General features: G+C 47.8%; 1 protein-coding gene across 16 annotated transcripts in view; it reads left to right on the top strand.

Moving 5' to 3' along the window:
• Gas7 (growth arrest specific 7) overlaps positions 1 to 15,054 on the top strand; it is a 227,357-nt gene that overhangs the window by 192,999 nt on the left and 19,304 nt on the right. For all 16 annotated transcript variants that reach the window (XM_074046803.1, XM_074046814.1, XM_074046809.1 and 13 more), the window contains 4 exons: positions 1,660 to 1,749; positions 5,130 to 5,245; positions 7,630 to 7,704; positions 14,535 to 14,613. In XM_074046803.1, coding sequence (XP_073902904.1) covers positions 1,660 to 1,749; positions 5,130 to 5,245; positions 7,630 to 7,704; positions 14,535 to 14,613 — 360 coding nt within the window. The remainder of the gene's footprint in view (positions 1 to 1,659; positions 1,750 to 5,129; positions 5,246 to 7,629; positions 7,705 to 14,534; positions 14,614 to 15,054) is intronic.

Below are 15,054 nucleotides of genomic sequence, written 5' to 3'. Positions count from 1 at the left end.
GAGACTCTCTGGAACCAAACCTTGACCTAGGCAGAATTCAGTATTACCCATCTCCCTGGTCCCCTGATCATCTTATCCCCATCCCACCTTGTCATACTTCCCTCCAGAGTGGGAACCCGCATCTGTCTTACAGATATTAATATTTAGGAGGAGAAAGAGGCTTTTCCCTTTGGCTAGGACTTCTCCCAGCTCTTCTCCTAGGACTACAAGGGTGGCCTGTGCGCTGACAGCTATGGCAGGAGAGAGCTAGAGTGACTTCCTGCTATCCTTGAGACCTAAATCAGGGTCATGTCTGGAGGTCTCTGGGCCTAACTCAGCTGACAAAGGAGTTTGCTGGGCTTACACAGTGTTTTTATTATTTTTATTAAATCTTGAATTAATTACCAACCCTGAAAAATTGAGATAATTTGCATAAAACCCCTGACTTTCTGCTTCTCTCAAGCCACTGCATAATCTGATGACACTGGACTTCTCACCCTGGCTGGTGAATCTCTCAGACAGACCCCTTCCACAGACACACACACACACACACACACACACGCTGGCCCTGCCAAGGTGGAGGCTATTTCCTTCCTGTTGAGTTGCAGTGTTTTTGCCACATCAGCACCTCATTGATCTGTGGACCCCACCTGGCATTGGAGTTCATGTGCTGTCCCCAAAACCTCAGGGGCTTTCTGCATGACTCTTTAACACCAGACATCAGCATATGCTCAGGCTGCAAGGAGAGTCTGGGGCTTGAAGCCACTTCAGTAATACACAAGAGCCACAAGGGATAGCCAGGGAACATCTCAAACATGCTAGGGCAGAAAAAATGCATAAGACAACTCAGAAACTTCTGCACCACTGTCCCTTTCGTAAGGGTCAACCCCAAGCATGTACCCTGGGTTATAATTTTAAACCATAGCGGTTCATAAAATAAGGACCATGATAAAGATCATGAGATTCCCTCTCACCTGTGACCCTCATTCAGTTCTGGGCCATTCCTGTCCCCAGTCCTACTGTCCCTTTCTTGAAAGCAAATAAGGTTATCAGTTTCCAGAAAACTAAGCACCTGTGTGTGTGTGTGTGTGTGTGTGTGTGTGTGTGTGTGTCTCCCATCTTTTTATACAAATGGAACACACTATAATACTATTCTCCTCTGCTCTTTTTTTCCACTGAACAGTATTTTGTGGCATATTAATACATAAGAACTGTAGCATTGTATCCTTTACTTGGGATACAATTTTTGTAGATGTCTGTCTCACGGTTTGCCCATTCTCCTACACAAACAGTGGAGCTGTGGGCCGAGCCCTTTGTTATCATAAATAGCACTACAGTGAAAGCCATGTGTGCATGTCCCCATATCCACAAGCAAATATGCCTGTAGCATAGACTGAGGAGTGCAGTTGCTGGGTGGAAGGATGTAGACATTTACAGTTGTGATAGATCCTTTCAAACTGCCCTCCAAAGGGGTGGTCCTGGCTCCGGGGGGGTGGTGAGGAGAGTGCCTGTTGCCCTGCAGTTGAGATTCTGGCTTTTGGAGCATCAGAAGATCTGTGAGCATGTTCCATCAAGCTGGCCACAAGGGTGGCCTCCCTTATGCTCTGTCCAGGAAGCAAAGCTGTTCCCACTTGGAATCCCCCAGTGAAATTGTTTTCTTTTTCATTCTCTGCTCCACAGATAAACTGTGTGACATTCCCTCATCCAGACACAATGCCTGAACAGCAACTGCTCAAGCCAACAGAGTGGAGCTACTGTGACTACTTCTGGGTAGGTGCTGCCTCAGTTTCCCTTCATGGTGGCCCTGCTGACCAGGAGTGCTTACCTGTGAGAGGCAGGAGACACGTGCCTTTCTTGTTGAAACCTGAAGGTGTGGCAGTCAGTCAATTTGGCATCAGAGATAGGAATTTAGATCCTTCTGCAATCCAGGTCATTCTGTAAATCTGAGGGAATCTGCATGGGGTTTCACTCATGACACATAGAAACTACAGCCATGATGAAGTCAACTGGTGGCTCATTTTCTCTGATGCTTGGGAAAGGCCAGAGTCTAGAATTAGCTTCAGGAAACAAATCTGGGTGTGTCACTGGCGTGAGTGACCTTAGACAAGTACTTCACCTCATTGAGCTTTGTCTTCCCACCAAAATCATGAAGAGTTTGGTATAAGAATCCATAGAGAACTCCAGCCTTAAACATCCTGTGGTTCCAGGGACTGTTGCATATCGCTTAATGGACACAGATTTTCAGTTTGGAAGGATGAAAAAGTTCTGTGGGTGAATGGTGTTGAGGGCTGCACAGCCGTGTAAGTGTGCCTAATAGTACTGAACTGTACACTTAAAATAGCAAAGATGGTAAATTGTATATAACGTCTGTTTTGCCACAATTAAACAAGTTTTTAAAATGTGAATGTGAATGTGAATGCTGAAACTCTGAGGATAGTCCCAGAAGTTTGCATTTTAAGTCAACAATGATGTTCAAAATTTGATTCCCCTGGTGTGGAGTCAGACAGTGGTGGTATTTACACAACCTTATGCATATATTAACACTACTGAACTGGGCATCTCCAAAAAGAACTTTTGCAAAGACTGTGAGGAACAGTAAATAAATAAAAACATTTTCCACCACAGTGCAGGAATGCATTACCTCTTTTTAGATTTGCTCAGTCCTAGATAAACATGTTTCTTTTCTTTCTCCCAAATCATTTATACTTTTGAAGACATCCATAAATTCTTATTGTCCCCCAGTAGGGGCATTTCCCATCACTCCCACTGTGTGTCTTCTAGAATGGAGACCAGCACAGAGGATGTGACAGGTGAGAGGAGGCAAACTTGGAGGCAAGGCGACAAGGATGAGTGTGTAAGACATTGTAGACCTCAGGAAGGACACTGGGTTTTGTGCCAGTGTGTACTAGGAAGATGTTGGGGGGGGTTAGGCAGAAATCTGATGTGATGTGGTCTGTGTGTTATGCAGGCAGGAATTGAGGAAGGATGGTGACAGCAGTAGAGGGAAGAGGTAGCGAGTTTGCAAAGTTCATCTCTGAAGAGGGTTCTGTAAATGGAAGAGTTCCAGCCCTGGATATAGGCACTAGGGAGCCCATCCTGGGGCGGGTGCAAGGAGCTTGAGGAACTAGAGTGAGCATGGAATCTGCCCACTGGTCAGCAGCATCTGAGGCAGTGACACTTGAGTGTTCTCATCTTAATCCCAGCTCTCCAGGAACTCTGACCTTTATTCATGGTTTCCCTATTGACCATCAGGGCCTTTCCCTCTCTAATAAAAATCTCTCTCTGGATGGTTTTCTTGGAGCAGACAAAACTCAGCATATCCACCCCAGAAGGGAGGCAGATTCAGGCTCACAGTTTAGGTTATTTTTTCCTTTGCCTTTGCACTGAGATGTAGCATTCATAGAGTGAAGTGCATGAATCTTCAGTGTCCATGGAGAAACTTTGAAGCAGCAAGGGCAGCCCCATAATGACATGGTCCACCCCTATGGTGTTAGCAGTGAGGCCAGAGGGCACTGGGTCAGGGCAGGTGAGGAACAGCAGATTCCGCATTAGGCACAACCAGGGAGATGCCATAAAACCCTTCGTCTGTGTGACCATGGTGAATGGGCATCTCTGCTGCTGAAGCCCCTGTCCTAAGGTCTGATGGGGATGTGACTCACCCCTATTACAAAGGCACAGCCTAGGGTCGCATGGACCTGACCATATCACCCTGCAACTGAGCAGAGATGAGAACCTGGGTCTTAGAGATGCTGAGACTGTTCTCAGTAGTGTGCCTCTCTATGATAACAAAAGTCCATTTTTAACTCCTTCTACGAAGTGGGGAGGCCTTTAGCTCTGAATTCTTGATGGGGAAAAGTTGCAGTTCAGGGAGGCACTATTTTAATTGATTGTGATGATAGCCAGAGGCCTGCTATGGCTTATAAGTTGTTTCTCCAGCAGCCTCAGCCTTGTGGACAGATGCCAGAGTGACTATTGGGCAGGGGAAAAGCAAAAAACAGGTGCTTGGGTGTTAGGGAATGTAGGTAAAACAAAACAGATCATTGCCCTTCGAAATTTTAATAACATTTCTTTGCAAAATTAATTAGATGCTAACTTCCTATTTCACTGACTTGGCAGTGTTCTTTGGGTCCAGGCATTAAAGTAACAAACAATGGATACTTATTATGTGGTCCATGTTGAGCCATGCACATAGTCTATCATTTCCCCTGCAAGGCCTGTATGTCATTTACATTTGCCATTTATCCTGATATGACCCTCTGAGGTGAGTGCTTTTATCTCCCTCCTCAGTCTTGCAGGTAAAGAAGCTCGGGTGTGAGTGAGTGCTGGAGTTACCTACAGTGACAGAATCACAGCCCTGCCCGTCCCTGCTCTGACTTCCCTTCAATCCAGTTTCTATCCCCTCCACCCAATAGCCACTAGGGGCCTTTTAATTTTCTCTGCTATGACTTTTTATGAAGGTGTTAGAGGATGTCACTGCCTGCGTGACAAGGGCAAGCAACTGTAGAAAACTAGATGGCGTAAGAATAGAGGCACCTGGGTTAGGTCGGCCTCGGGTTGGAAGTCATAGGCCCTTGGGCATCAGAGCCTGCATCTTAGCCACTCATACTTCTTCCTCTTTGTCCCCAGGTTGGGAGAGTTAAGAGGGTGGACCAGCAGTTGTAAGAATTTAAGCATCAGTCTTAGTCTGTTCTACTGTGGCAGAATACCTAATCCATTCTTTAGGTTGGATCCCTCCTAACCTATTCACCTGATAAAGGTTTACCTCTGAACACTGCTGCATTCAGGATTAAAATCCCAGCATGTAAATAGCTGGGCACAGTGGTACACACCTGCTGGTCTGGGCAAAATGTGAGACCCTATCTCCAAAATAACCAGAGCACAAAGTGGCTCAAGCAGTAGAGTACCTCCCTGGAAAACATGAAGCCCTGGGTTCAAACCCTAGTCCTGAAAAAAAAGAAATCTCAGCACATAGGAGTTGGGGCTCCAGAAGAGAAGCCTGAGCTGGGGCAGTGGAGACTATAGAGGACACTATTTGTCCTTCTCAGACTGGGGTCTGCCTTGCAGGCAAACTTGGGTCCTTTTGAGGACCTGTCTTCCATATACTCCACTCTTCCTGGTTCTGAACACCTGTGCTTCTGTTTCCTTCCTAGGCGGATAAGAAGGATCCCCAAGGCAATGGCACTGTGGCTGGGTTTGAACTGCTGCTCCAGAAGCAACTGAAAGGCAAACAGATGCAGAAGGAAATGTCTGAGTTCATCCGGGAAAGGTGACTCTTGGCCCCGCCCAGTTCCTGGTTGGCCACAGGGTCCACCTTGACCTCTTGACCCAGGGGAGTTGACAGTGGACCTCAGCACTGCACACCCTGCTGGTTAGCTGGTTAGCACTAAGGGATGTGCAAGACAGGGTCCCTAACACATGGCACCTGAGACACATCTGGCCAGCAGAAGCATGGCTTTGGTCTTGTAGTGTTTCTACAGACCTGAAACAACCTTTTAAAAACATTGGTAGATTTGAAATTAAACTCCGGACACCTAGCATGTCTTGAGAAAGCAGAAGGTTGGCAGGATTGCTTCTACACTCCCTCTGCAGCTATTGGCTGGAGCTGAATAGCAGCTATGTAATGGAAGAGGGTATGTATCCTATTTTGCTGCAGTCTCTACCATTCCCTACTATGCCCCCCACTGCTGCTTCACTCTTACTTTCCTGCCTGGCCCTCAGTTTGCAGCATTGTCCCTTACCATAACTCCAAAGGGGAATGTTACCTTTCGCCTTAGTTTTAAACCAGAACTGTCCCCATGCCATCCTTGTCTTCAGGGATTATAACAGTGGTTTGTCTAATAAATATGGGAACATAGATGAAGAAACAATAAATTCAACCCAATGGAAACAGAGAAAGCTATGGAGAGAAAGAGAAGTCCTCTTGCCATCTCCCTCCTTCTGGCTGTCTCTAAGTTCTGAGACTAATAAGCACACATCTACATCCCTGCACACTTGCACACACACCCCATACACGTGTGTACACACACATGCACACAACTTTCCAACTAGCTAGAGTATCCAAGGCATACCGGAAATGTTTACAGCAAATGGTGATACCTTTTTTAAAATATTTCTTTTTTTTTATTATAACCACAGTAATCAGGTAATAATGCTTTGGTGTTTTTAAGGTCCCCCTCTTTCTTTAGGAGACCTGTTTTCTATTTTTATAATTGAATCTTTATTTTATGACCTATGAAGCTGATAGGAAATTGGAAGGTTGCCTGGCTCAGGTGCAAGAAAACACAAGTATAAAAGAGTCAAATAGGAAAAGGTTTGTATAAGCCAAAGGCCAAACACGTAATGGTTTGTACTCATAGCAATGTCGTGTTAGCAAGAACATGTGCTCTGCCATTTCAGGACACGCTGAACCTCCCAGAAGAAAGGCAGATTCCTGGAACTCTGAGGGTCTCATAGGAAGGGCCTTTCAGAGCTGAAAGAAGTGAAAGCCTAGGAACAGAGGTGGAACCTATGGCTGGCCTCTGGTTTGCTCAGCTTAGAGAAGTGGGGTAGGGAATGGCGGTGCTACCGGCTGGTTCCAGAAGAAAAGCTCAGGAGAGAGATGGCACATGCTCCTCCTATGTCCGCTTGCACTTGGCATTGCAATGTGGTGAGAGCTGCATTCTGGAGATCTTGGCTCCAGTGAGAGGTGCAGGCTGGTAGTCCACGTGATCCTGGGCAAGCCTGGAGGTAAAGACAGAGGCAGTGGAGAGGAAGCAGCAGAGGCGAAAGGTAAAAGAGTGAAACCAAGAGACCAGCCTGAGGTGGAGGTGAGGACAGTGCTGTGTGAGGAGCAAGAATGTAAATCTCAGAACACTGTTACCAGACCTTGTCAGCCGCCCTCCCCATGTCACTGGACCCTTTGGGTCCCAGCGACCTGAGCAGCCGGGAAGCAAATGCTGCAACTCAGTGCCTCTGGGGTCTTCCTGTTCACCACATGAAGGTGTAGGGGCCTCTGAGGCCCCAGTCCTCTGGCTGCCTCTGGTTGTCATATGCACAGTTCCTCTGCCTCCCATCAGGGCCCGAAGGACTGCGCAGGCAGTGAGCACACTTAACACGTATGTGCTGGACTATACAAAATCCTCCCCAGAGAGTTGCCTTGCATGTGCGGGGAAGGCTTTCCTCTTCAGGAAAATAGAATTGAGCTGCAGCTTTGGACACTGCCTGGTTGCCATGGAAATGCATGTGCCCGTGACAGTACTTTGCAATTAGAGGTATTGGGGTGGGAGACCTTAAAGGAATGTTCTAATGTTGCTTCCAAGGAGGTTGAGGCCATCTGGGAGGATCTGAACCTAGATTTGGGGGCTGGAAGGGGCAGGGGGACATGCAGGCACCCCAGCAGTTCACAAGTTGTACTTACTACTATGCCAGTGATAGCTCCCATCTTCACAGCCCTGGAGACAGCGGACGGACATGGCCCGTTGTGCAGAAGAGGATGATGATACAGATTAGGCACCCCTGTGGGGAGGAAGGGTCAGAGAGATGGGAGCTACACACTCTCCGAGCTCAGGGTCTACTATGTCTGTTGGGTTCCTTTAAACAGCTGACACGTGGCTGGTGGCAGGTCTGGCCCACTGTCTGGCACAGATGGCTGAGGGTTCTCTCTCTTTGCAGGATAAAGATTGAAGAAGAATATGCAAAGAACTTAGCTAAGCTCTCTCAGAACTCGTTGGCTGCACAGGAGGAAGGGTAAGTTGGGTGGAGAGCATTTGGGGACACTGAGCAAAGAGTCCTCATTCACCCATCACCTGTTACGGCCATGGGCTGATTTTGGATGGGGAAATCTCCATTGGCTCGAGATGAGATCCATCTGCAAGTTAATTGCTCGTAGATCAAGGTGTACCCTCGTGACTTAAGGTGTGTCCATGGCTCAGAATGGGGACTGATAGCTCAAGGTATTTGCCTGTGACTCAGGTGTGGGCATCCATGCTCCTGGGGCACCTCCACCTTGTCTTCTCTCTGGTGATCCGGGCCTCCTGCCAGGTGCTGGAGTGTGTCAGGACCCCCACTACACTGTGCCCTGGTAGCTGGACAGCACCCCAGTTCCCTTTTCTCTGAGGGCAGGTTGGGAGGAAACTGGGTCTGAGAAGGTTTTGTATCTGGACCCTTAGAACGCTCTCCTGCAGACCCAAGGCCCAGGATCCCCTCTGTCACCCGCTGTGACAATCCAGACTTCCTTGATGGAACCTGACCTAGGGGGCCACTCAGCCCAACCCACAAGTCATGGCCAGGTTTCTAGTGGGAGAAAGACTTCAGGCTTCTCTGCTCTGTCACCAAAGAGTCTCAGCCCTCACACACCCCTGGCAGGCATGTCAAATTACATAGCCACTGTGGAAAACAGTATGGCAGACCTCAAAAAGCTAAGCATAAACCAGGCATGGTGGCTCATGCCTATAATCCCAGCAATGCAGGAAGTGGAAATCAGGAGGATCATGATTCAAGGCTAGCCCAGACATAAAGTTAACAAAACTCCATCTCAATAAGATAGGCATAGTGACTAAAAGTCCCAGTTACATGCAGGAGGCTAGAAGAGGTAGGAGGATGCAGTCTGAGGCTGGCTGTGGGCAAAAACACAAAAATCTGAACAATAACTAAAGTTGGAGGGGTGAGGCTGGGTGGCTGGGTGTGTGGCTCAAGTGGTAGAACACCTGCCTAGCAAGCATGAAACCCTGAGTTCAAACCTCAGTACTGCAAAAAAAAATTAAAAGCTAAGCATAGAATTACTATATGATCATTCTATCCTAGGCTTATACCCAGAAGAATTGAAAATCCGTCCTCACACAAGCATGTGCAGAGCAGCAGCATTCCCAATGCCCCACAGGTGAAAAAGTACACAAATTCCATCAAGGGAGGAATGGGTACACACACTGTGGTATATGCACAATGGATAGCCATGGATTTACAAAGGATTATTATTCACCCATTGAGAGGAATGAAATACTGAGACATGTGACTGTGTGAATGAACCTCAAAAGCAATATGTTAAATGAAAGAAGCCAGACACAAAAGGTCACATAGGATAGGATTCTATTTATTTGAAATGTCCAAAATGAGCACAGCCACAGGGTCAGAAAGCAGATTAGACCCTGGTACCCACCAGGGCTGGGGGAAGAGGGAAAAGGGAGTGACTCATGATGGGTACAACTTTACTTTTAGGGTGTGTTATTTGTCTGCTGAGGCTGCTATAACAAAATAACAGACTGCATTTCCAAAATAACCAGAGCAAAATGGACTGGAGGTGTGGCTCAAGTGATAGAGTGCCTGCTTTGCAAATGCAAATCCCTGAGTTCAAATCCGAGTCCCATTAAAAAAAAAAAAAGCCATGCTGGGATTACAAGCTCATACCTGTAATCCTAGCTGTTCAGGAGGTAGAGATCAGGAGGATTGGGATTCAAAACCTGGGCAAATAGTTCAAGAGACCCTATCTCAAAAAAACCTTCACCAAAAAAAGGGCTGGTGAAGTGGCTCAAGGTGTAGGTCCTGAGTTCAAGCCCCAGTAGTGCAAAAAAAAAAAAAGCCAAGCTGGATAAGTTTAACTATAGAAAATTGGCCAGGTATGGTGGTGCATGCCTGTAGTCCCAGCAGTTGGAAGGCTGAGGCAGCATAATCTTGAGTTCAAGACTAGCCTGGGCTATACAGTGAGTCCTTCTCTCAGAAGAAAAAAAAATACAAAAACAAAAACAGAAAACCTACAGAAATGTATTTTCCCACAGTCCTGGAGGCTGGAAGTCCTAAATCAAGGTGCCAGAAAGGTCAGTGTCTGGTGAGGGCTCTCTCCTTTCTCACTGTGCCCATCCCTCAGGTGCTGGGCTGGGAAGTGAGAGAGAACCTTCTGGTGTCCCTTCCAATAAGGACACTAATCCTATCAAATCAGGGCCCTACCCTTTAACCTTATGTGTCCATGGCAGCACCAGGCAAGGAGGTAGCCTCATTTAACCTTAAAGGTCCCATCCCCAGGTAGCAACCCCATCAGGGATCATGGATTCAGACAGAAGTTTGGGGAGCAGGAGACATGCACTTTTGTTCCATATGACAGGGTTATGAAAGTGCTGTGGAACCAGACAGTGGGGTTGATTACACAACACCATGGATATTCTAAATACCACTACGTTGTTTATGTTTGGCTGGTTAATTTTATGTTATGTGATTTTCACCTCAGTAAAAAAATAATAATAAAGAATCTTATTAGAGGTGAAAGGGTCCCCAGAGGTCCCCTCTCTCTTCTGACCTCCCTCCTGTGCAAGTCTCTCTCTGTTTTAATTCCTCCCACAGGGGATGTGAACCCCCAAGGAGGAAGGCCTCCTGTCCTGGGCTGTGCTTGTCACAGAGCAGTAGTGCAAGTCCAAATCTGCCTTCCTGGCTTGAAATCCTTTGGGGGGGGGACAGAGATTTTGCCAGGAAATGTGGCTTTGATTAAAGCCTCAGCATAGGCCTCTGTGCAGCCCAGTGGCCTCCTCTGAATGGTTTTCACCCACCCAACCAACCACAGGCCACAGGGCAGTACAGCAGGGCCAACATCACTTTCACATGCACAAATGGGGTCAGTGAGTGCCCCACCCCTTTTGCATTTGCTGACCTGAGATGGGCAGGAAGGGGGCACGTGGGGAAGTCACCCCTGCTGCCAGGGAAGGAGATTTCCCATGTATCCCTGTGCCCTGCCCCACCGTGCTGCTCGGGAGTTTTCCGGTTTCCATCTCCTTGGCCTGGGCTCCTGCCAAGGACACAGTGTCCTGCCAAGGACACATATGCTCCTAAATTGAGCAGCCCAGCTCAACGCACCAGGCCTGCACTGCCATGCTGCACACAAAAGCGCACAAAACGTGGAGACAACACAGGCATCAGCACCACTCACCTGTATGTGTGCACACACCCCATCGCTGCTGCACACGCAGTAACCCCACACACACTCCTGCCAGCAGGCACTGAGGTGTGGACACATGAACCCACATGCACAGTGTCACAATGGGCAACAGCGCTATTTTGCATTCACACTCAGCTCTGGACATTTCAGCCAGTCCAGACCTTAACAGCCGTCAATGTGCAAGGCTGGAGCCTAGAAATTTGGGGCAGTCGAGGGAGGTGTGGGTGGGAGAGACTCACAATTGTTTTTGCAGCTCCAGGGCTGTGTACAAAGTAGATTGCATAGGGCACTACACAATGCTGTGAACACACAGCATTGGATTATTTATTCTGCTTTGAGTTTTTCTCTCTTGAGCGGAAAGGAACTGGGATTTCAGTCTTTCCTGATTGGCAATTTGATATGTTTATTGGGGCAGAATTATATCAGTTTTGTTTTTAATTAACCTCTTTCCTTCCAGATGCTATCTTCAAATGAGAGAATTTCTAAACATCTTCTTTTCTTGTGTGTGTGTGTTACTGGGATTTGAACTCAGGGCCTTGCACTTGCTAGGCAGGGGCTCTGCCACTTGAGCCACACCTCCAGTCCTTCTTGGGGTTTTGTTTTTAACATGAATTTTTAGATGGGGGTCTTCATTTTTGCCCAGGGCTGGCCTTAGACTGTGATCCCTCTACTTATGCTATAGCAGGGTCTACGTACACATATCGTCATCCCCAGCTTACTGATTGAGATAGGGTCTTGTGAATTTTTTAACATTCAAGTCACAGTCCTCCTGAACTCTACCTTCTATGCTGAGATCCTAGGCACGAGCCATCATACCCAACTTTAATATGGGGTTCATTGTGTTATTTTGACACATTGTGAAGTGCCTTGAAATACTGGGGAGAGGGAATGCATGGGGTGTATTGGCTCAGATGGTCCCATCTGAGAGCTTGGAGGTTGCCCATCCTGGAAGTGGGGTAGAGGAAATTGTCCTGGGGGAAAACAGGACTTCTTCCTTTCCTCCCAATAGTCCTGAGCTGACATTTTCAGACCACCATGCCTGTCCTTGTCCAGTTATTTGCCCTGTCCTCTGCTGACTGTATTCTGACAGCTTTGCAGACAAAACTCTGGGTGGGCCCCTCCTGTGGTCTTTCTTTGGCTTCTGTGGCTCTTATTTGTACCTCCCACCAGCCAATATATATCACTCAACTAGTAGGGGCAGAGCTGACATACCCACTCTTCCTAGGACAGCTTTTGTAAGCTTTGCATGTGTTGGCTTTTACCTCCATCTTGACATCATGTATGGATATGGTGTGAGGTAAGGATCAATATTCCTTTCTACCTGTAGATATATGCTTGTCTCTATACCCTCAGTGTGTATGAGCTAGGTGCAGTGGCTCAAGCCTGAAATTCTAGCTACTTGGGAGGTAGAAATCCAGAGATCACAGTTCAAGGACAGCCCGGGCAAAAAGTTCATGAGACCCACCCACCTGAACCAATGGCTGAGCATGGTGGTGTGTTCCTGTCATCCCAGCCCCACAAGGAAGCACAAATAAGAGGATGGCATTACAGGCCTGGCCAGACATAAAGCAAGACCCTATCTTAAAAATAACTAATACAAAAAGGGCTCAAGTGGTAGAGCACCTGTCTAGCAAGTATGAGGCCCTGAATTCAAACCCCAGTAAAAAGTTGGTCTGAGTACTAGGAGTGTAGCTCAGTGGTAGAGTACTTGCCTCACATGCATGAGGTTCTGGGTTCCATCCCAGCACCAGAAGGAGAAGGAGAAAAAAGGGAAGAAAGGAAGAAGGAGGAGGAAGGAGGAGGAAGGAGGAAGGAGGAGGAAGGAGGAAGGAGGAGGAAGGAGGAAGGAGGAGGAAGGAGGAAGGAGGAGGAAGGAGGAAGAAGAAGAAGAAGGAGGAGGAGGAGGAGGAGGAGGAGGAGGAGGAGAAGAAGAAGGAGGAGGAGGAGGAGGAGGAGGAAGAAGAAACCGCCAGCCAATCTGACCCCCATTGAAATATCTGGCAACACCCTTTATGCACATCAGTTGACTGTATCTGTGTGTGACTGTGTTTTGTATTGCTATAACAGAATACCACAGACTGAATAATTTATAAAGCAAAGAAGTATGACAGAGCTGATGGTGAGAAAGCAAGTGAGAGGGCCAACACGTACCCCCAGCCCTTTTATTATGGGCATTAACCTTGTCCCAAAGATCCCACCTCTTACTACTGTTGCACTGGGAATTAAGTTTGCAACTCATGCTTTCTGGGGGCACTTTCGAACCACCGCTCTATATTCTGTTCCCCTGACCTATATACCTGCATGGTTGCTTCCACTCTCTTACACCTGGAACTCCCAGCCACTGGTGGTATCAGGTGGGGTTCCTAGCATACCCAGAGCATCTGAAAGCCTCAACACAGGTTCCTGGAGCTCAGGCCCTGACATGTGTCCTACAAAGACTAGTGCCAACAGCATAGATGGCCCAAACTCACTCCAGCTCTTCTCTGGTGGGCTCCCCTTAGAACCTTTCTTTGCTTCTCAGACTCCTAGATAAAAAAAAAAAAATGGTCAGCCATTACCCATAAACACCCACCTGGACATCTCGCCCTGCCATCAAACAGACCTGGACTGCGATCAGAGGGCTCGTTCTCCTCTGTGGATTAATTCTTTGCTGCTGACTGAATGCTGGGCTTGGAACCTGGAAGTGTCCCAGAGTGCTGTCTTTTAATCAGCTTTTGCCACTCAAGTTTAATGAATTCCCCTAGGGGAGGTGGCTTTTTGATGAAATTAAGTCAACTGAACTTTCAGGCTGGATTAATTGCTGGCTGAGTTGAGGTCAAGAGCAAAGAGGCAAGGGTATTGTTTAGAGTGATCAGGGAGGTTAAAGAGTTCTGAATTATGAAACCTGTAGTGTGGGGGCCTTCCTCTGAAAGTCTTGGGGACTTCAGGGGATTTCTCTATTTGAAGCTTCTCCTTGGAGTAAAGAGAAGATTTAGCTTATAAAGAATGGTTTTGTAGTCCATGAACAATGTTACGTCACAGAATCTGTGCTACAGAGGAGCCATGCCTCCGAGGATGGTGAGGCAGAGCCTTCTCTGTGTGTGGCTGTATCTACCATGTCCCTAAGCCCAAATGGTCCTTCTGTGCCTCTCCTGGAAGCCAAGCAGCTGCAGATTTGCCCACAAGCAGGACTGTGTGCTACCTTCCATTGGAGGAGGGCTTCTCCCTGAAAATGAAGCCTTTGCTTCCTTTAGTTACCAGAATACATTTGTACCCCTCACCAGCAAACTAGGGAGGGAGTGATGGGAAGGCACTGGGGACAGTAAGTGGCCGGGTCTCAAGGCCATCCCTGCAGTTGAGAATTTGGAACTGCACCCCTCCCCAGCCCTGTGAGGCTGGGCTCTAGACATTCCCCAGCCACTTTGCTATCTGCTGCAGTCTGATGTCTCAGCTCCAGAGGAAGGTAAGCCCAGCTTCACTTTGGAGACTTGATCTGGCCCTGTGGATGTTTTGGGCCCGGCCTCTGCCCCATCCAAGTCCAAAGTCTTGGGTGGTGTATACCTCCCCAGGACATGCATCGAGACCCACTGTCGCACCTTAGGAAAGGCTGTGGCTTCAGGCCTGAGAATGGGGCCTTTTCTGGAGTCCCCCAGATCTGACAGTCTTCTTCCTGTTGCAGCTCCCTGGGAGAAGCGTGGGCCCAAGTGAAGAAGAGCCTCGCAGATGAGGCAGAAGTTCACCTCAAGTTCTCTGCCAAGGTAACGTCTTCCTGCAGGTTAGACCTAGGCTGGTCTCACATGGTGACATGCTGAGAAACGCTTAGCATTCTTACCGGTGTGCAGCGTTGCCCATTTCCGTGGTGTAAATTCCAAGCAATAGACACTAAATCACTGAATGCAGAGTGGGGAAAAGAGGCCCACACACCATCACACAGTGTCCCATTGTACAGACACAGTAACGTAAGTAGCCAGAACTATCCAGAGGCAGTGTAGGGAGGGTGTGGTAAGTGCTGCGTGCTTACTAGTATGTTTTTAATTTATAATTTAATTTTTAGCAATGGCTGTGTTTACCATTCAGCTTGTGGGAGTCAGTGGGAGAGCCGTCTGCGTGGTGAGGGTGAGCATCCCCTAGTTTCTCTGGTGGATCCCTGAGTGTTGGAACCCCACTGTCTCTTTACCACACTTTCAAAGGAACAAATT

The sequence above is a fragment of the Castor canadensis genome, chromosome 11 (assembly GCF_047511655.1).
Source record: "Castor canadensis chromosome 11, mCasCan1.hap1v2, whole genome shotgun sequence".
Lineage (NCBI taxonomy): Eukaryota > Metazoa > Chordata > Mammalia > Rodentia > Castoridae > Castor > Castor canadensis.
This window is presented reverse-complemented; position numbering and strand designations above follow the sequence as displayed.